General features: G+C 50.3%; 2 protein-coding genes across 2 annotated transcripts in view; both read left to right on the plus strand.

Annotated features, from left to right (window-relative positions):
- Positions 1–11,450, plus strand: part of adamts2a (ADAM metallopeptidase with thrombospondin type 1 motif, 2a) — a 15,474-nt gene extending 4,024 nt beyond the window's left edge. The window contains 20 exon segments of the mRNA XM_061086240.1: positions 715–798; positions 1,645–1,798; positions 1,890–1,995; positions 3,684–3,827; positions 3,913–4,045; positions 4,826–4,939; positions 5,279–5,424; positions 5,503–5,592; positions 5,757–5,839; positions 5,945–6,078; positions 6,690–6,813; positions 7,636–7,716; positions 7,781–7,944; positions 8,043–8,202; positions 8,293–8,425; positions 8,616–8,826; positions 8,928–9,057; positions 9,174–9,248; positions 9,936–10,080; positions 10,435–11,450. Coding sequence (XP_060942223.1) covers positions 715–798; positions 1,645–1,798; positions 1,890–1,995; positions 3,684–3,827; positions 3,913–4,045; positions 4,826–4,939; positions 5,279–5,424; positions 5,503–5,592; positions 5,757–5,839; positions 5,945–6,078; positions 6,690–6,813; positions 7,636–7,716; positions 7,781–7,944; positions 8,043–8,202; positions 8,293–8,425; positions 8,616–8,826; positions 8,928–9,057; positions 9,174–9,248; positions 9,936–10,080; positions 10,435–11,230 — 3,207 coding nt within the window. The 3' untranslated portion in view covers positions 11,231–11,450.
- A 3,694-nt stretch (positions 11,451–15,144) lies between these two features.
- On the plus strand, positions 15,145–16,183 carry ndufa2 (NADH:ubiquinone oxidoreductase subunit A2). Its single transcript, XM_061086140.1, has 3 exons — positions 15,145–15,266; positions 15,756–15,862; positions 16,005–16,183. The coding sequence occupies exons 1-3, from the start codon at positions 15,163–15,165 to the stop codon at positions 16,094–16,096; spliced, it is 303 nt and encodes a 100-aa protein (XP_060942123.1). The 5' UTR covers positions 15,145–15,162; the 3' UTR covers positions 16,097–16,183.
- The last annotated feature ends 186 nt before the right edge of the window (positions 16,184–16,369 follow it).

A 16,369-nucleotide genomic window follows, 5' to 3' on the forward strand; every position in this document is an offset into this window, starting at 1 on the left:
GAGAGGGAGAGAGAGGGTTAGGGTTAGGGAGAGGGTTAGGGTAAGGGACAGAGAGAGGGAGAGGGAGAAGGAGAGAGAGAGGGAGAGGGAGAGAGAGAGGGAGAGAGAGAGGGTTAGGGTTAGGGAGAGGGTTAGGGTTAGGGTAAGGGAGAGAGAGAGGGAGAGGGAGAGAGAGGGAGAGGAGAGGGAGAGGGAGAGGGAGAGGGAGAGGGAGAAGGAGAGGGAGAGGGAGAGGGAGAGGGAGAGGGAGAGGGAGAAGGAGAGGGAGAGGGCGAGAGAGAGTCTGAACTGGTTCTGAAATGGTTCTGTAGGCGCAGGTTGAGAGAGGAATCAAAACACAGAGATCAGATTAACATATGTTTCCTTAGAGATAAGCAGACATACATTCAGTTCTTTGGAGAGTAATTAAGTGATAAAAAGGTCTCACAGTTCAGATCATAAACACTTCAGGTCATAAAAGTCTGCAGGTCTGAAAAAAATGACTGGTTTCAACCACATCTAGTTCTTTTTTTACGACACTATCCAACAAAGTGTTTTCACTGACCCCAGGTTCAGTTGGATCTGGACCCAGAACAACTCTTCCTGTCTGAGGAACTGTTCACACCTGATGTTCAGCATCAGACTGAACTGAAGAGTCTGAAGCTCTGAAACAAACCAGGTGTGAACGAGTCCTGAGAGCAAACTCTAGTCTTTCTCAAAATGTCTCTGTTCCAGGTGAATGAGATCTATCAGGATCACTCGCTGGGCGCCAACATCAACGTGGTCCTGGTCCGGATCATCATGTTGTCTCCAACCAAGGTAAACAGCTGCATCTCTGCTGCTTGTTGACAGTTGGTTCTTCATGTCCACACGACCTGGTCTCATCTGCAGCTCGCAGGTCATGTGACAGATGAGCTCCATGTTGCTCCATGTTAAAACTAAAACCACCTCCGTCAACACGATCAGATGAAAACAGGTCACATGATGTGATGTAAACAGGAAGTAGATGTCTCCTCTGCAGTCGGTTGCTTAGCAACAGAGACTCCTCTGAAGGAGGAGCAGTGAAGGTGACGAGTCGGAGGGATTTCTAGAGTTTTATAACCGAGACGTGTGTGGGCGGAGCTTCTGAGTCCCAGAGGGAAATGAAAGCACTCTGAATTTCATTAAACTAGTTTCACTGTCTTTATAGAGTTTGTCTGTATAAAGGGATTTAATTCATCTGTAACTCTCTACTGCCACCTCTGGTCATCACTGGTATCTCATCTCAAAGATGATTATTTTTCGTGATGTTTTAAAAACTGTGTGTTACTCATTCTGTCCTTTTCAGGACCAAACACTATGTGTCAGTTGACAGCCACGGGGGGTCTCACCACAGCAGAGACAAACCATCCAGGCTCTAACGTTTCATTCAGAGACCAGAGGCAAACAAAACTTATATTCAAACTTAAATCAGGTGACTTCTGCTGGCGTGTGAGCTTCCAGCTCGCTAGTGTCTCTGATGTGCGTCTCAGTGCTGATGTGTCAGTGTCTCTCTCTGGCAGAGCCCCCCCCTCCCCCTGCCAGCCCCTCCATGCCCACTCACTCATTGTCAATATTTCCAGAAGAAGAGGTGATGAAAGCTTTAGCCTCCATGTCAATGAGTAACCTGAGGTTTCGCTGCGTCAGTCTCAGGAGCTGATCTCCGTGGGGAACCCTCAGAAGAGCCTGGAGAACGTCTGTGGTTGGTCCTACCTCCAGCAGAGGGCGCCGAGTCACGCCGAGCAGCACGACCACACCATCTACCTGACCCGGCAGGAGTTCGGCCCCTCCGGCATGCAGGGTACCACCGCTGCCACCACAAGTACTCCTCACATTAACCCCCCCGGTGACCCCTGGCCCTCTGACCTCTGACCCCTGACCTTTGTCCTCAGGTTATGCTCCGGTTACAGGAATGTGTCAATTACATCGGAGTTGTGTCCTCGTCTTGGAGGATGGATTCTCCTCTGCCTTTGTAGCTGCACATGAAACAGGACATGTGTGAGACACACAAACACACAAAAAACACACAACAAATAGACAACAACAAACACACAAACAACAAACACACAACTTGACAAAATGACCCAGGTGCAGAAACTAACTTGATCATTAACATAATGTTCAGAAATAAACTTTGTTTAACTATAGGAACCTGTCTCCATGACCTGTCTGTCTCTCCACCTGTCTCTCTCTCCACCTGTCTGTCCTCCACCTGCCTGTCTCTCCACCTGTCTGTCTCTCCACCTGTCTGTCTCTCCACCTGTCTGTCTCTCCACCTGTCTCTCTCTCCACCTGTCTCTCTCTCCACCTGTCTGTCCTCCACCTGTCTGTCTCTCCACCTGTCTGTCTCTCCACCTGTCTGTCCTCCACCTGTCTCTCTCTCCACCTGTCTGTCTCTCCACCTGTCTCTCTCTCCACCTGTCTGTCCTCCACCTGCCTGTCTCTCCACCTGTCTGTCTCTCCACCTGTCTGTCTCTCCACCTGTCTGTCTCTCCACCTGTCTCTCTCTCCACCTGTCTGTCCTCCACCTGCCTGTCTCTCCACCTGTCTGTCTCTCCACCTGTCTCTCTCTCCACCTGTCTGTCCTCCACCTGCCTGTCTCTCCACCTGTCTGTCTCTCCACCTGTCTGTCTCTCCACCTGTCTGTCCTCCACCTGTCTGTCCTCCACCTGTCTCTCTCTCCACCTGTCTGTCTCTCCACCTGTCTCTCTCTCCACCTGTCTGTCCTCCACCTGCCTGTCTCTCCACCTGTCTGTCTCTCCACCTGTCTGTCTCTCCACCTGTCTGTCTCTCCACCTGTCTCTCTCTCCACCTGTCTGTCCTCCACCTGCCTGTCTCTCCACCTGTCTGTCTCTCCACCTGTCTGTCTCTCCACCTGTCTGTCCTCCACCTGTCTGTCTCTCCACCTGTCTGTCTCTCCACCTGTCTGTCTCTCCACCTGTCTGTCTCTCCACCTGTCTGTCCTCCACCTGTCTGTCTCTCCACCTGTCTGTCTCTCCACCTGTCTGTCTCTCCACCTGTCTGTCCTCCACCTGTCTCTCTCTCCACCTGTCTGTCTCTCCACCTGTCTGTCTCTCCACCTGTCTGTCTCTCCACCTGTCTGTCTCTCCACCTGTCTCTCTCTCCACCTGTCTGTCTCTCCACCTGTCTGACCTCCACCTGTCTCTCTCCCCACCTGTCTGTCCCTCCACCTGTCTGACCTCCACCTGTCTGTCTCTCCACCTGTCTGTCTCTCCACCTGTCTGTCTCTCCACCTGTCTGTCTGTCCACCTGTCTGTCTCTCCACCTGTCTGTCTCTCTACCTGTCTGTCTCTCCACCTGTCTGTCTCTCCACCTGTCTGTCTCCATGACCTGTCTCTCTCTCCACCTGTCTGTCTCTCCACCTGTCTGACCTCCACCTGTCTCTCTCCCCACCTGTCTGACCTCCACCTGTCTGTCTCTCCACCTGTCTGTCTCTCTACCTGTCTGTCTCTCCACCTGTCTGTCTCTCCACCTGTCTGTCTCCATGACCTGTCTCTCTCTCCACCTGTCTGTCTCTCCACCTGTCTGACCTCCACCTGTCTCTCTCCCCACCTGTCTGACCTCCACCTGTCTGTCTCTCCACCTGTCTGTCTCTCCACCTGTCTGTCTCTCCACCTGTCTGTCCCTCCACCTGTCTGTCTCTCCACCTGTCTGTCTGTCTGCAGGCTGGGGATGGAACATGACGGTGAGGTGAACAGTTGTGATGATGACGTTCTGTTGGGAAGCATCATGTCTCCTCGGGTTCAGGCCTCGTTCTATCGATATCATTGGTCCAGATGCAGCTGGAGGGAACTGCATCAATACCTGAAGTGAGAATAGAACTCACGATATAACTCGTCTTTACATAGAGTCACTGATTGTGTTTATACAACTGTGTCCTGTCTCTTCCTGAAGTACCTACGACTGTCTCCGTGACGACCCATTCAACCACGATTGGCCGGCTCTGCCTCAGTTACCGGGTTTCCAGTACTCCATGGACCAACAGTGTCGCTTCGACTTCGGACCAGGAAACACTCTGTGTACTGCAGTGAGTCCGTTTGGATATATATGTAAATATATATATATATATACTGAAGTTATAGACTTATAAACAATTGTTTCAGAGACGCTGTTAAACATAATTCAAAAGTGTCTGACTGGGCTCTAACTGAAAAAGGTTGTCGGTTCGATCCCGTATGTTGAAGTGTCCTCGAGCAAGTTACTGAACCCAAATTGTCTCTTCACATAGAAAACAGTGTGAACGTGTGAATGATAGAAACTGTAAAGAACTAAAACTGATCAAATACAGACATTTACCGCTTAACACAATCTGAGAAGATTCACAACAGAAGATCTGGAATCTCCTCGTGTTTCCAAGTGGACGTCTTTGTCTTCCACGTGTCCGGCTCCTCTTCTTCATCCTGAGATGTTTGAGTTCTTCTAGTTTCACGTCACGTGTTAGAAACCTCATCACGTCCACTCGCTCTCTGGGAAGCTTCCACACATCGTCCTGCTGGTTCCTCACATGGACTCTGACATGTTACACACATGTTACCAGGAGGCTGCAGGAGAAGATCCAGAACATCCAGAGATACTGACTCACACATGTGTTCTCACATAGAGAACCTGCAGAACCTGCAGAACATGTATGGAACATGTATGGAACATGTGAGGAACATGTGTGTGGTTCAGTTCATATGTGAAAACATTTGACATGGTCCAGATCATTGTATCTTCAGGAGTCGAACATGTGACTTCTGATATTTGCACACGCTCATCATTGGATCTTATTTTGACATTTTCCAAACATCTTTGTGTCTGTCTCTAGTACACGACTCACGACCCCTGTAAGCAGCTGTGGTGCAGTGACCACAACAACCCGTTCTTCTGCAGGACCAAGAAAGGTCCGCCTCTGGACGGCACTCAGTGCGCACTGGGCAAGGTGAGGAAACGCCGCTCGAGGGCTGAAGGGATTACGGCGGCAGATTATCGTGCTTTGTCAAGTACGACAAGTACACGTTTATTTTGTGAAAAACACCAACAAGTAAAAACACAGCAGTGGTTTGACTGGTTTACACCCAGTAACCAAACTAACCAGCAGGCAGTGGAGTGAAGTTAATGATCATTACCTCAGTCTTGAGGACAGGACGTGGTTTCCTGTCGGAGCAGGTGGTGGCGATGGTCTTACACTTGTGATCCAACAGCTTGTGTAATGTTCAAAACACGCACGCTGAGTTTGGATGACATGAGGTGTCTCCATGGTAACTGTCTCCTGTTGAAGCACTGCTTTAAAGGTTCCTGTATGAAGTTGACCCCTGACCTCCTGAGACAAGATGGCGGCTGGGGAACATGGAGTTCGTACGGCAGCTGCTCCAGGACCTGCGGGGGCGGAGTCAGGTTTCGGATCAGACGCTGTGACAACCCAGCGTGAGTGAGCTGTCAATCATCTATGACATCATAGGTCAACTGCACCAATCAGAGACACTAGCCTGTTTCTGTTCTCAGTCCAGCCAACAGGGGGCGCACCTGCCTCGGAAACAGCTACGAGTTCCAGCTGTGCAGCCGAGAGGCGTGTCCTCCGCTGACGGACTTCAGGTGAGGTCACAGGAGCTTCTCCAACCCTGGGTTCTACTGTGTCTCACATGACAAACTGTGTGTGTGTGTGTGTGTGTGTGTGTGTGTGTGTGTGTGTGTGTGTGTGTGTGTGTGTGTGTGTGTGTGTGTGTGTGTGTGTGTGTGTGTGTGTGTGTGTGTTTCAGGGAGGATCAGTGTAAAGTCTGGAATCCATTTTTTGAACATGATGGAAAGAAGCATCACTGGCTGCCGTACCAACATCCTGATCGTAAATACACACATGATACACAAACAGCGTGAAGTGTGTGTGTGTGTGTCTGTGTGTGTTCCATCGTCGTGTCGTTTGTCACCTACTTGATTTGTGCGTCTGCAGCTGACGAGCGCTGTCGTCTGTACTGTCAGTCCGAGGAGACGGCGGCGGTGGTGTCCATGAACAGAGAGGTGCATGATGGGACAGCGTGCTCCTACAGCGACGCCCACAGCGTGTGTGTGGGAGGAGAGTGTGAGGTCTTTATTGTTGCTTCTACTGTGTTACTGTACATTTGATGGTGTTAGCTTAGCATGATACACACTGTGGAGCAGTTCAACGTTAGCATCCGCTAAAGCTAACGGACCAACTCGCTCCAAACAGTGACTGATCCAGTTTGTGGCTTCTTTCCTGAAATGTACAATAAAATGAGGTTTTCTCTCTCTCCTCTCCTCCTCTCCTCCTCTCCTCTCCTCCTCTCCTCCTCCTCTCCTCCTCTCCTCCTCTCCTCCTCTCCTCCTCTCCTCCTCTCCTCCTCTCTCCTCCTCTCTCCTCCTCCTCCTCATCTCCTCTCCTCCTCTCCTCCTCATCTCCTCTCCTCCTCCTCTCCTCTCCTCCTCTCCTCCTCTCCTCCTCTCCCATCCTCCCTCCCTCCTCCCCTCCTCTCCTCCTCCTCTCCTCCTCCCCTCCTCCTCTCTCCTCCTCCTCTCCTCCTCTCCTCCTCTCCTCCTCTCCTCTCTCTCCTCCTCCTCCCCCTCCTCCCCCTCCTCCTCCTCCTCCTCCTCTCCTCCTCTCCTCCTCCTCTCCTCCTCTCCTCCTCTCCTCCTCCTCTCCTCCTCCTCCCCTCCTCCTCTCCTCCTCTCTCCTGCAGCATGTGGGCTGTGATGGACAGATTGCCTCGGACCAGCAGGAGGACAGATGTGGCGTCTGTGGAGGAGATAATTCCAGCTGCAGGATCATCAAAGGAAACTTCACGCGCAGCACAAAGAAACCAGGTGTGTCTCCTAACCCTAACCCTGACCCTGACCCTAACCCTGACCCGGTGTGTCCCCTAACCCTAACCCTGACCCTGACCCTAACCCTAACCCTAACCCTAGGAACCGGTATCGTTTGGTTTTTATCCGATACCGGTTCCTAACCGATACTTTTAAAACGATACCGGTGCCTAAACGGTGCCTGAACCGATACTTCTTTTTTTTTTTTAAAGTGCACAAAACGATGCTTGACTAAGAAAGGATTTTTTATTGCCAAATATATGAACTGTTTAAAGTAGATTATAAATATGAATAAATACAAAAACTGAAGTGTGAGGAGGCGGGACGAGCGGAGACCTCAGTCTTCTATTGGCTCAGGCACCGAAATGAAGCACCGAAATCTCCGTTGCATTTCGGTCCGGGTAGGGACCGGTTGTATTGGAACCGGTTGTATTGGAACCGGTTCTCGGTACCCAACCCTAGTGTCTCCGTTCGATGGTTTTATCGTTCTGAGAGAAAGTTTTTGACATCTTAGGAACAGTGGTCATTTTTTAAAATCTACTTATCAGCGACTGCCTGTGACGGCCGATGACATCACAAGTGTGCGACTGGACCGTCACATTATGAGACTCCGCCTTGTGGATGACGACGCTAACGAGCTAGCTACAGTTCAAAGTACTTCACAAACAGAAAGTCCTCCGTTTGTGAAGTCCGTGGTACCCTGGTCTGCTACCTCCTCCACATAAGCACAGAGAAGCAGAAGAAGGATGGATGGATGAAAATGTCTCCGTTTGAGTTTTGATGATTAATTGAAGAGTGATTGATAATTGCTTCATGACCCAGGTTACCTGAAGATCCTGGAGATCCCTAAAGAGGCGCGACACCTGCTGATCCAGGAGTTCAGAAGGACTCCTCACATCCTCGGTAAGTTCCTTTTGTCCTTCCTTAACGTCCTTTGCAACTTCTTATTTTCTCTTTTGTGCTCCAGCGGTGAAGAACCAGGAGACGGGTCACCTCTTCCTCAATGATGAAGATGAACTCCCGGAGTCCCGTGTGGTGATTGAGAAGGGCGTGGCCTGGGAGTACAACAACACAGAGGAGCAGGAGTCTGTCCAGGCCACTGGGCCACTGAAATACGGGGTCCTGGTTATGGTCAGTCAACAATTAAATCCAAATTCCTTGTGTCCATATTGGATCACGTTAAAAACAAACCAACAAACCAACCACCGCTCTGTGCTTCTGTGCTTCAGGTCCGTTCCTATGGCGACTCCAAGGTGACAGTATCCTATAAGTACATCATCCAGGACCGCCTCCGGTCCTCGCTGGAGTCCAACCTGCTGCAGGAGGACACCATCTTCTACGAGTGGGCGCTGAAGAAGTGGTCGCACTGCTCCAAACCCTGCGGAGGAGGTACACATGTCTGCTGATGGGTTACAGCGTGTTCTTCTGGTTACCGGGGTAACAGGTGTGTGTTGTAACAGAGATCCTTCTGGTTGACAGGGAAACAGTACACAAGGTTCGGCTGCAGGAGGAAGGCCGATGGGAAAATGGTTCACAGGATGCTCTGCTCCAACATCAACAAACCAAGAGCCATCAGCCGTAACTGCAATATGGACAAGTGCAGCTCGCCACGGTAACCAGTTACAGGTCACCATGGCAACACATGGCTGATTTGTGTGTTGAACTACATTTCATCATGTTGACAGGTCGTCTGTTTGTTTTGTTCACTCATTCAAATCGGTGACAGCAGCTGAAACAACAACACAAGCTCAGTTATTACAGATGTTAAAAACCTCTCATCCAATCAAATGTTCTTGTGTCAGCTGGGTGACCGGGAGCTGGGAGGACTGCAGCGCCTCTTGTGGTCAGACCGGGTGGCAGCGCCGCTGGGTGAGCTGCCAGCAGGAGCCCAGCCGGGTGCAGCAGCAGCGCTTTGCAAACAGCAAACTCTGTCACCACGACCGACCAGATGTGAAACGCAGCTGCAACCGCGTCCCCTGCCCCCCCGCCTGGAGGGCCGGGCCCTGGACCCCGGTACGAAGACTCAGAACAGGGCCTCACTTTCTTCTTCATCAGGATGAAACCTCGGCTCGTGAACTGATCAATACGTTCTTATCTGAACTTGTTTCTTTCAGTGCTCAGTCTCTTGTGGAAACGGGACTCAGGAGCGTCAGGTCGCATGTTCGAGTCCTGAGAGCTCCACTGGAAACTGCAGCCAACCTCAACCAATCACAGCCCGCAGCTGCCAAGCTCCTCCCTGCCGCGGTAGGCATTGACCAACCACATCCAATACATGTGTTTTCTGAAGAGGGCAGGGAGGATTCTGGGATTTGTAGTTTCTGTTTTCTTTGCTGATTGTTTGTGGTTGTCTGCCCCTGCAGGCAGCCAGAAGAACGCCATCATCCAGTGGTTGTCCAGGTCCAACGTAGACCTTCCTGCTCCCAAGATCTCATCTAGTAAAACACTCACACACCCCCCCCCCCCCTCAGACCTTCCTCTTCCTCCTCTTCCTCGGAGGAGCGACGGTTAAATCTTTGAAACAAACGTGTCTCTTTTCAAACATAAAAGCAGAATAAGTGAGCCTTAAAGGATCAGTGTGTAGAATGTAGGGACATCTAGTGGTGAAGTGTGATGTTGCAGCTGAACACCCCCCACCTCACCCCCCTCTTCCAAACATGAGACAGAACCTGTGGCAGCTTCAGTCGTCATAGAAACTCAAAAGATTTAATTTGTCCAGTCTGGGCTACTGTAAAAAACATGGCTGCCTCCATAAAGAGGATGTTAATATAGAGTATTTAAATATAAAGTACTTGATTATAAATTATTCATATATAAAGTATTAACATACAAAGGGCCAGCTGTTTCTACAATTTAGATGAAACACACTAGGGAAAACTTCAGTCGGATTATTTTATATTAACTTTCTATCAATAGATCCTTTAACTGAATCTTACACTGAACCAATAAGAAAGTAAATCAGACTCCACCTCTTCCTGAGGTCTTTTCAAAATAAAGGTCAAAGATGAGCTCCTTGTGTAAAGTATTGATAAGTGTAGTCCGTACAACAGCATGTTGTTGCTACAGTTATTTACTTGTCTTTCATTTCTGAATTAGGGCTCTGATTGACAGTTTTGCCTCTCCAGGGCAGCGTTGCCGTGGTGACCGGTCGGTGTTTTGTCGGATGGAGGCGTTGAGTCGGTACTGCTCCATCGCTGGATACCAGCAGATGTGCTGCAAGTCCTGCAGCGAGGGGAACTTCAGCAGTGAGAACCTGCCGGCAGCCAACAGGTCAGTGAGTGTCAGACGACATGAAAACAGAAAAAATAAAACATGTCAAATATGAACAAATGAACTTGACGCTGTATTTTTATTATTCTCATTATATTTGCATATGCATTTGTCAAATAAAAGGCATCTTACAGTTAACACTTCCTTGCACTGTTTTGTTTTGCTTTATGAACAAGTCAATGATCCAAAGCAGGGAATAGACCAACAGAATAAAAAAGAAGGGGGGGGCACAGACCAGGCCCAACATCTTATGGGCTGATAAACCTGATTTATGTTTTTCCAATGTCAGATATAATCAATTAAGTTTGTGTAACTGCTGCTTTAATGAGAAATCATTGGTGTTTTTTGGCTTAGCTCCTGGGTATCGACCACAGAGACGATAACCTCAGCATCCCTCTCCACCTGGTCCGACCGCAGTGACATCACCAGTCATTTCATCAGCACGCCACCTCACAGCTTCACAGTGACTCCTCCCCCTACCAGCAGGAGCAGCACTGACTTCATTTACGTGGAGTACGATGATTATGACGAGTATTCATCCTACGAGGATCCTTCTGTTCCCTCTGAGTCTCCGGATATCCTTCCAACTACTGCTACTACTGCTACTAGTACCACTACCACTACTAGTGCTACTACTAGTACTAGTACAACGAAAAGGTGGCCAAGAAAAACTGCTCCACCACATGTTTTCCAGAAGGAGACCACCACTACCAGTACAGTTCCCATGGCAACGGTTCATGGCCCCCTGTCACTGCTGATCCGGACGTTTGCCGTCCCTGAGTTTCCCACCACAACCTCATTTGATCCTGATGACATCATCACTGCAACATCATCAGGTGGGCGGAGCCTTCAAACTCAATTCAATCTGACAGAAACCGAACCAGCGCCGACGTCTTCGTCTTCCATCTTCACAACCACAAAGAAGGAGAAGAACTCAGTGGATGAGGTCCCGTACCGGATCGTGGGACTGGACAGGGAGGCCACCAGAGGGCAGCAGAACCACTTTGTGCCACGTATGCCACGGTTCCGTGAGCGAACACAGAACAAACGCATCCAGGAGCTTCTCAACGAGAAGCGACGACAAGATCTTGTGAAGAGAGTGAACAGGAGCAAAGAGAGTCAGACTGAAGGTCAAATGAGCGGATCATAAAAACACTCAAATAGGTTTCGATGTTCACGATGTCGCATGTACAGCTTCTCACTCTCTGCTAACGCTATCAAACTGTAACGAGAAACTGAATCAGACTGGAGAGCAAGGTTCTTCAACGTTCTCATCAGGTTTCCTGAGGTCTACGCCTGTTTCCTCTCTGCTCCAATCAGAGTCGTCATGGAAACGTGGAAAGTATCTCTGGATTTCACTGTCATGATATTTGTACCAAATAATTGTGTTTCTAAATAAAGTTACCTCCAGCTGATGACATGGCTACGACTCATAAACCTCACTGTAGGAGATCTGTCCTTCTTCTGTTTTATGATTAAGTCCTGAGGTTCATGGTCCATGTTCATTCAAGCAGATGTTTGTTTTTTTGTTTTCAGCTAAAACACAGAAACCTTTAATCATTTGTTTTACCTGAGACCATAGCTCTTACTATACAGTTTATCACAGGGGAACATTTTAAACCATGAATGAAGAGAGAACGTCCGTCTTCTGAACCAGAGTGAGAGCTGGTTCCACAGGGGAGGAGCCTGGTAGCTGAAGGTTCTACCTCCTGTTCTGCTCTTACAGACTCTAGAACCCAGAGTGGGAGCTGGTTCCACAGGAGAGAAGCCTGGTAGCTGAAGGTTCTACCTCCTGTTCTGCTCTTACAGACTCTAGAACCCAGAGTGGGAGCTGGTTCCACAGGAGAGAAGCCTGGTAGCTGAAGGTTCTACCTCCTGTTCTGCTCTTACAGACTCTAGAACCCAGAGTGAGAGCTGGTTCCACAGGAGAGGAGCCTGGCAGCTGAAGGTTCTACCTCCTGTTCTACTCTCACAGACTCTAGAACCCAGAGTGGGAGCTGGTTCCACAGGAGAGAAGCCTGGTAGCTGAAGGTTCTACCTCCTGTTCTGCTCTTACAGACTCTAGAACCCAGAGTGAGAGCTGGTTCCACAGGAGAGGAGCCTGGTAGCTGAAGGTTCTACCTCCTGTTCTACTCTCACAGACTCTAGAACCCGGAGTGGGAGCTGGTTCCACAGGAGTGGAGCCTGGTAGCTGAAGGTTCTACCTCCTGTTCTGCTCTTAGAGACTCTAGAACCCAGAGTGGGAGCTGGTTCCATGGGAGAGGAGCCTGGTAGCTGAAGGTTCTACCTCCTGTTCTGCTCTTACAGACTCTAGAACCCAGAGTGGGAGCTGGTTCCATGGGAGAGGAGCCTGGTAGCTGAAGGTTCTACCTCCTGTTCTGCTCTCACAGAGTCTAGAACCCAGAGTGGGAGCTGGTTCCACAGGAGAGGAGCCTGGTAGCTGAAGGTTCTACCTCCTGTTCTACTCTTACTGACTCTAGAACCCAGAGTGGGAGCTGGTTCCACAGGAGAGGAGCCTGGTAGCTGAAGGTTCTACCTCCTGTTCTACTCTCACAGACTCTAGAACCCAGAGTGGGAGCTGGTTCCACAGGAGAGGAGCCTGGTAGCTGAAGGTTCTACCTCCTGTTCTACTCTTACTGACTCTAGAACCCAGAGTGAGAGCTGGTTCCACAGGAGAGGAGCCTGGTAGCTGAAGGTTCTACCTCCTGTTCTGCTCTTACAGACTCTAGAACCCAGAGTGGGAGCTGGTTCCACAGGAGAGAAGCCTGGTAGCTGAAGGTTCTACCTCCTGTTCTACTCTTACTGACTCTAGAACCCAGAGTGAGAGCTGGTTCCACAGGAGAGGAGCCTGGTAGCTGAAGGTTCTACCTCCTGTTCTACTCTTACAGACTCTAGAACCCAGAGTGGGAGCTGGTTCCACAGGAGAGGAGCCTGGTAGCTGAAGGTTCTACCTCCTGTTCTACTCCCACAGACTATAGAACCCAGAGTGAGAGCTGGTTCCACAGGAGAGAAGCCTGGTAGCTGAAGGTTCTACCTCCTGTTCTACTCTTACTGACTCTAGAACCCAGAGTGAGAGCTGGTTCCACAGGAGAGAAGCCTGGTAGCTGAAGGTTCTACCTCCTGTTCTACTCTTACTGACTCTAGAACCCAGAGTGGGAGCCGGTTCCACAGGAGAGGAGCCTGGTAGTTGAAGGTCCTACCTCCTGTTCTACTCTGACAGACTCTAGAACCCAGAGTGAGAGCTGGTTCCACAGGAGAGGAGCCTGGTAGCTGAAGGTTCTACCTCCTGTTCTACTCTAACAGACTCTAGAACCCAGAGTGAGAGCTGGTTCCACATGAGAGGAGCCTGGTAGCTGAAGGTTCTACCTCCTGTTCTGCTCTCACAGACTCTAGAACCCAGAGTGGGAGCTGGTTCCACAGGAGAGGAGCCTGGTAGCTGAAGGTTCTACCTCCTGTTCTGCTCTCACAGACTCTAGAACCCAGAGTGGGAGCTGGTTCCACACGAGAAGAGCCTGGTAGCTGAAGGTTCTACCTCCTGTTCTACTCTCACAGACTCTAGAACCAAGAGTGAGGGCTGGTTCCACAGAAGAGGAGCCTGGTAGCTGAAGGTTCTACCTCCTGTTCTGCTCTTACAGACTCTAGAACCCAGAGTGGGAGCTGGTTCCACGGGAGAGGAGCCTGGTAGCTGAAGGTTCTACCTCCTGTTCTGCTCTTACAGACTCTAGAACCCAGAGTGGGAGCTGGTTCCACAGGAGAGGAGCCTGGTAGCTGAAGGTTCTACCTCCTGTTCTGCTCTTACAGACTCTAGAACCCAGAGTGGGAGCTGGTTCCACAGGAGAGGAGCCTGGTAGCTGAAGGTTCTACCTCCTGTTCTGCTCTCACAGACTCTAGAACCCAGAGTGGGAGCTGGTTCCACAGGAGAGGAGCCTGGTAGCTGAAGGTTCTACCTCCTGTTCTACTCTCACAGACTCTAGAACCAAGAGTGAGGGCTGGTTCCACAGGAGAGGAGCCTGGTAGCTGAAGGTTCTACCTCCTGTTCTGCTCTCACAGATTCTAGAACCCAGAGTGGGAGCTGGTTCCACAGGAGATGAGCCTGGTAGCTGAAGGTTCTACCTCCTGTTCTGCTCTCACAGACTCTAGAACCCAGAGTGAGAGCTGGTTCCACTGGAGAGGATCCTGGTAGCTGAAGGTTCTACCTCCTGTTCTGCTCTTACAGACTCTAGAACCCAGAGTGGGAGCTGGTTCCACAGGAGAGGATCCTGGTAGCTGAAGGTTCTACCTCCTGTTCTGCTCTTACAGACTCTAGAACCCAGAGTGGGAGCTGGTTCCACAGGAGAGGAGCCTGGTAGCTGAAGGTTCTACCTCCTGTTCTACTCTCACAGACTCTAGAACCCAGAGTGGGAGCTGGTTCCACAGGAGACGAGCCTGGTAGCTGAAAGTTCTACCTCCTGTTCTGCTCTCACAGACTGTAGAACCCAGAGTGGGAGCTGGTTCCACAGGAGAGGAGCCTGGTGGCTGAAGGTTCTACCTCCTGTTCTACTGTCACAGACTCTAGAACCAGCAGAGATCCTGTGTTTTGGGAGAGCAGTGATCTGTTAGGACAGGACAGTGTTATGAGCTCTTTGATATATGAAGGGTTTGAAGATAGTTGAGATCTTTCCATGTGAGGAGCAGGATCTTGATCTCCAGAGTTCCACAGGGAGCTGGTGCAGCGAAGCTCAGAGCAGTGAGATGATCTCTTCTGGTTCCTCTCAGCTCTCGTGCTGCAGCTTCTTGGACCAACTGGAGGCTTCTCACAGACTCACTGGGACGTCCTGATGATAAAGACGCACACTGATCCACACTGATTCTCTGAGATGTTTAGAGACAGTTGCAATGAGCTCAGTCTAAGTTAATCACTTATTCCAACTATGAAGCCTGATGAATCTAATCATTAGATTCATCAGGCTTCATAGATATGTACAGGGTTGGTGCCTGCCAAGACAAGCCAGGGGGTGAAACTATTGCCGGTCGGTGCCTGTCAGGATAAACCCCGGGCTGCCTGAACCCTCGCCTCGTCCTTGACTTCAGCAGGAAGTAAAGATGGCGTCTGCTGCGGTCAGAAGTCTGAGCTCCAGACTGAGTCAGAACCTCCGAGAGATCCGTGTGCACCTCTGCCAGACCTCCGCGGCCAGCAAGGGGGCCAGGTGAGCTCCGAGTCCGCCTCTAGAGGCGAGGAGAGCCGCGACGAGCCACAGCTAACTGCTAACAGCAGAGTGAGGGAACACTGCTAACAGCAGAGTGAGGGAACACTGCTAGCTGCTAACAGCTAACAGCAGAGTGACTGAAGACAGCTAACTGCTAACAGCTAACTGTAGACTGATGGGACACAGCTAACTGCTAACAGTAGACTGAGGGAACACTGCTAGCTGCTAACAGCTAACAGCAGAGTGACTGAAGACAGCTAACTGCTAACAGCTAACTGTAGACTGAGGGGACACAGCTAACTGATCACAGCAGAGTGAGGGAACACTGCTAGCTGCTAAAAGCAGAGTGAGGGAACACAGCTAACAGCAGAGTGAGGGAACACAGCTAACAGCAGTGAGGGAACATGGCTAACTGCTAACAGTAGAGTGTGGGAACACTGCTAACAGCTAACTGCTAACCTCAGCTCTGACTGATTTGTGTGTTGACAGAGACTTTGTGGAGCAGCACTATGTGACCCTGAAGAAGTCCAACCCAGAATTCCCCATCCTGATCCGGGAGTGTTCTGGAGTCCAGGCCCGAGTCTGGGCCAGATACGGTGAGTCCGACCGCATGGCATCATGGGACATTGACGGTTTCACTGGTGAGGTGTCAACTCTCAGGGTTCGGTTGGAGGCGGAGTCAGCTCGGTTATGTTTCTGCATGGGTCAATAAAACTGATGTTTGTGTTTTGTCTTCAGATTTCGGAAAAGAGAGCAGCATCTCCGTGGACAACATGTCAGCTGACCAGGTGGCCTCAGCTCTGCACACGCTGGTCCAGCCCAAACCCTAATACCCCCCCCCCCCCCTCCTGACTGAGGTGGTGCAGTCCAGGACTCCTCTGTAAATGTGTTAATGTGAATAAAAGTTAATTATTTAACCTCACTGTTTCTTCTTTCTATAATTTCACTTTGCTGGCTTTGTTGTTTTAGGAAATCACCTCTGATGGCAGGGCGGGGGGGGAGTTGTGTTGTCATAAAGGTGCTGCAGCTGGAGGATGAACTTCTGGGGGGGGGGGGGAATGGAGTTTCAGGTAAACTTCGTGAGAGCAGAATCCAATATCACT

Source organism: Limanda limanda, chromosome 14, assembly GCF_963576545.1.
Source record: "Limanda limanda chromosome 14, fLimLim1.1, whole genome shotgun sequence".
NCBI lineage: Eukaryota > Metazoa > Chordata > Actinopteri > Pleuronectiformes > Pleuronectidae > Limanda > Limanda limanda.

Coding starts and splice junctions, on each gene's coding strand:
- ndufa2 (XM_061086140.1), top strand. CDS start 15,163: ATGGCGTCTGCTGCGGTCAGAAGTCTGAGCTCCAGACTGAGTCAGAAC. Junction 15,267..15,755: donor GCGGCCAGCAAGGGGGCCAG/GTGAGCTCCGAG, acceptor GTGTGTTGACAG/AGACTTTGTGGAGCAGCACT. Junction 15,863..16,004: donor CCGAGTCTGGGCCAGATACG/GTGAGTCCGACC, acceptor TTTTGTCTTCAG/ATTTCGGAAAAGAGAGCAGC.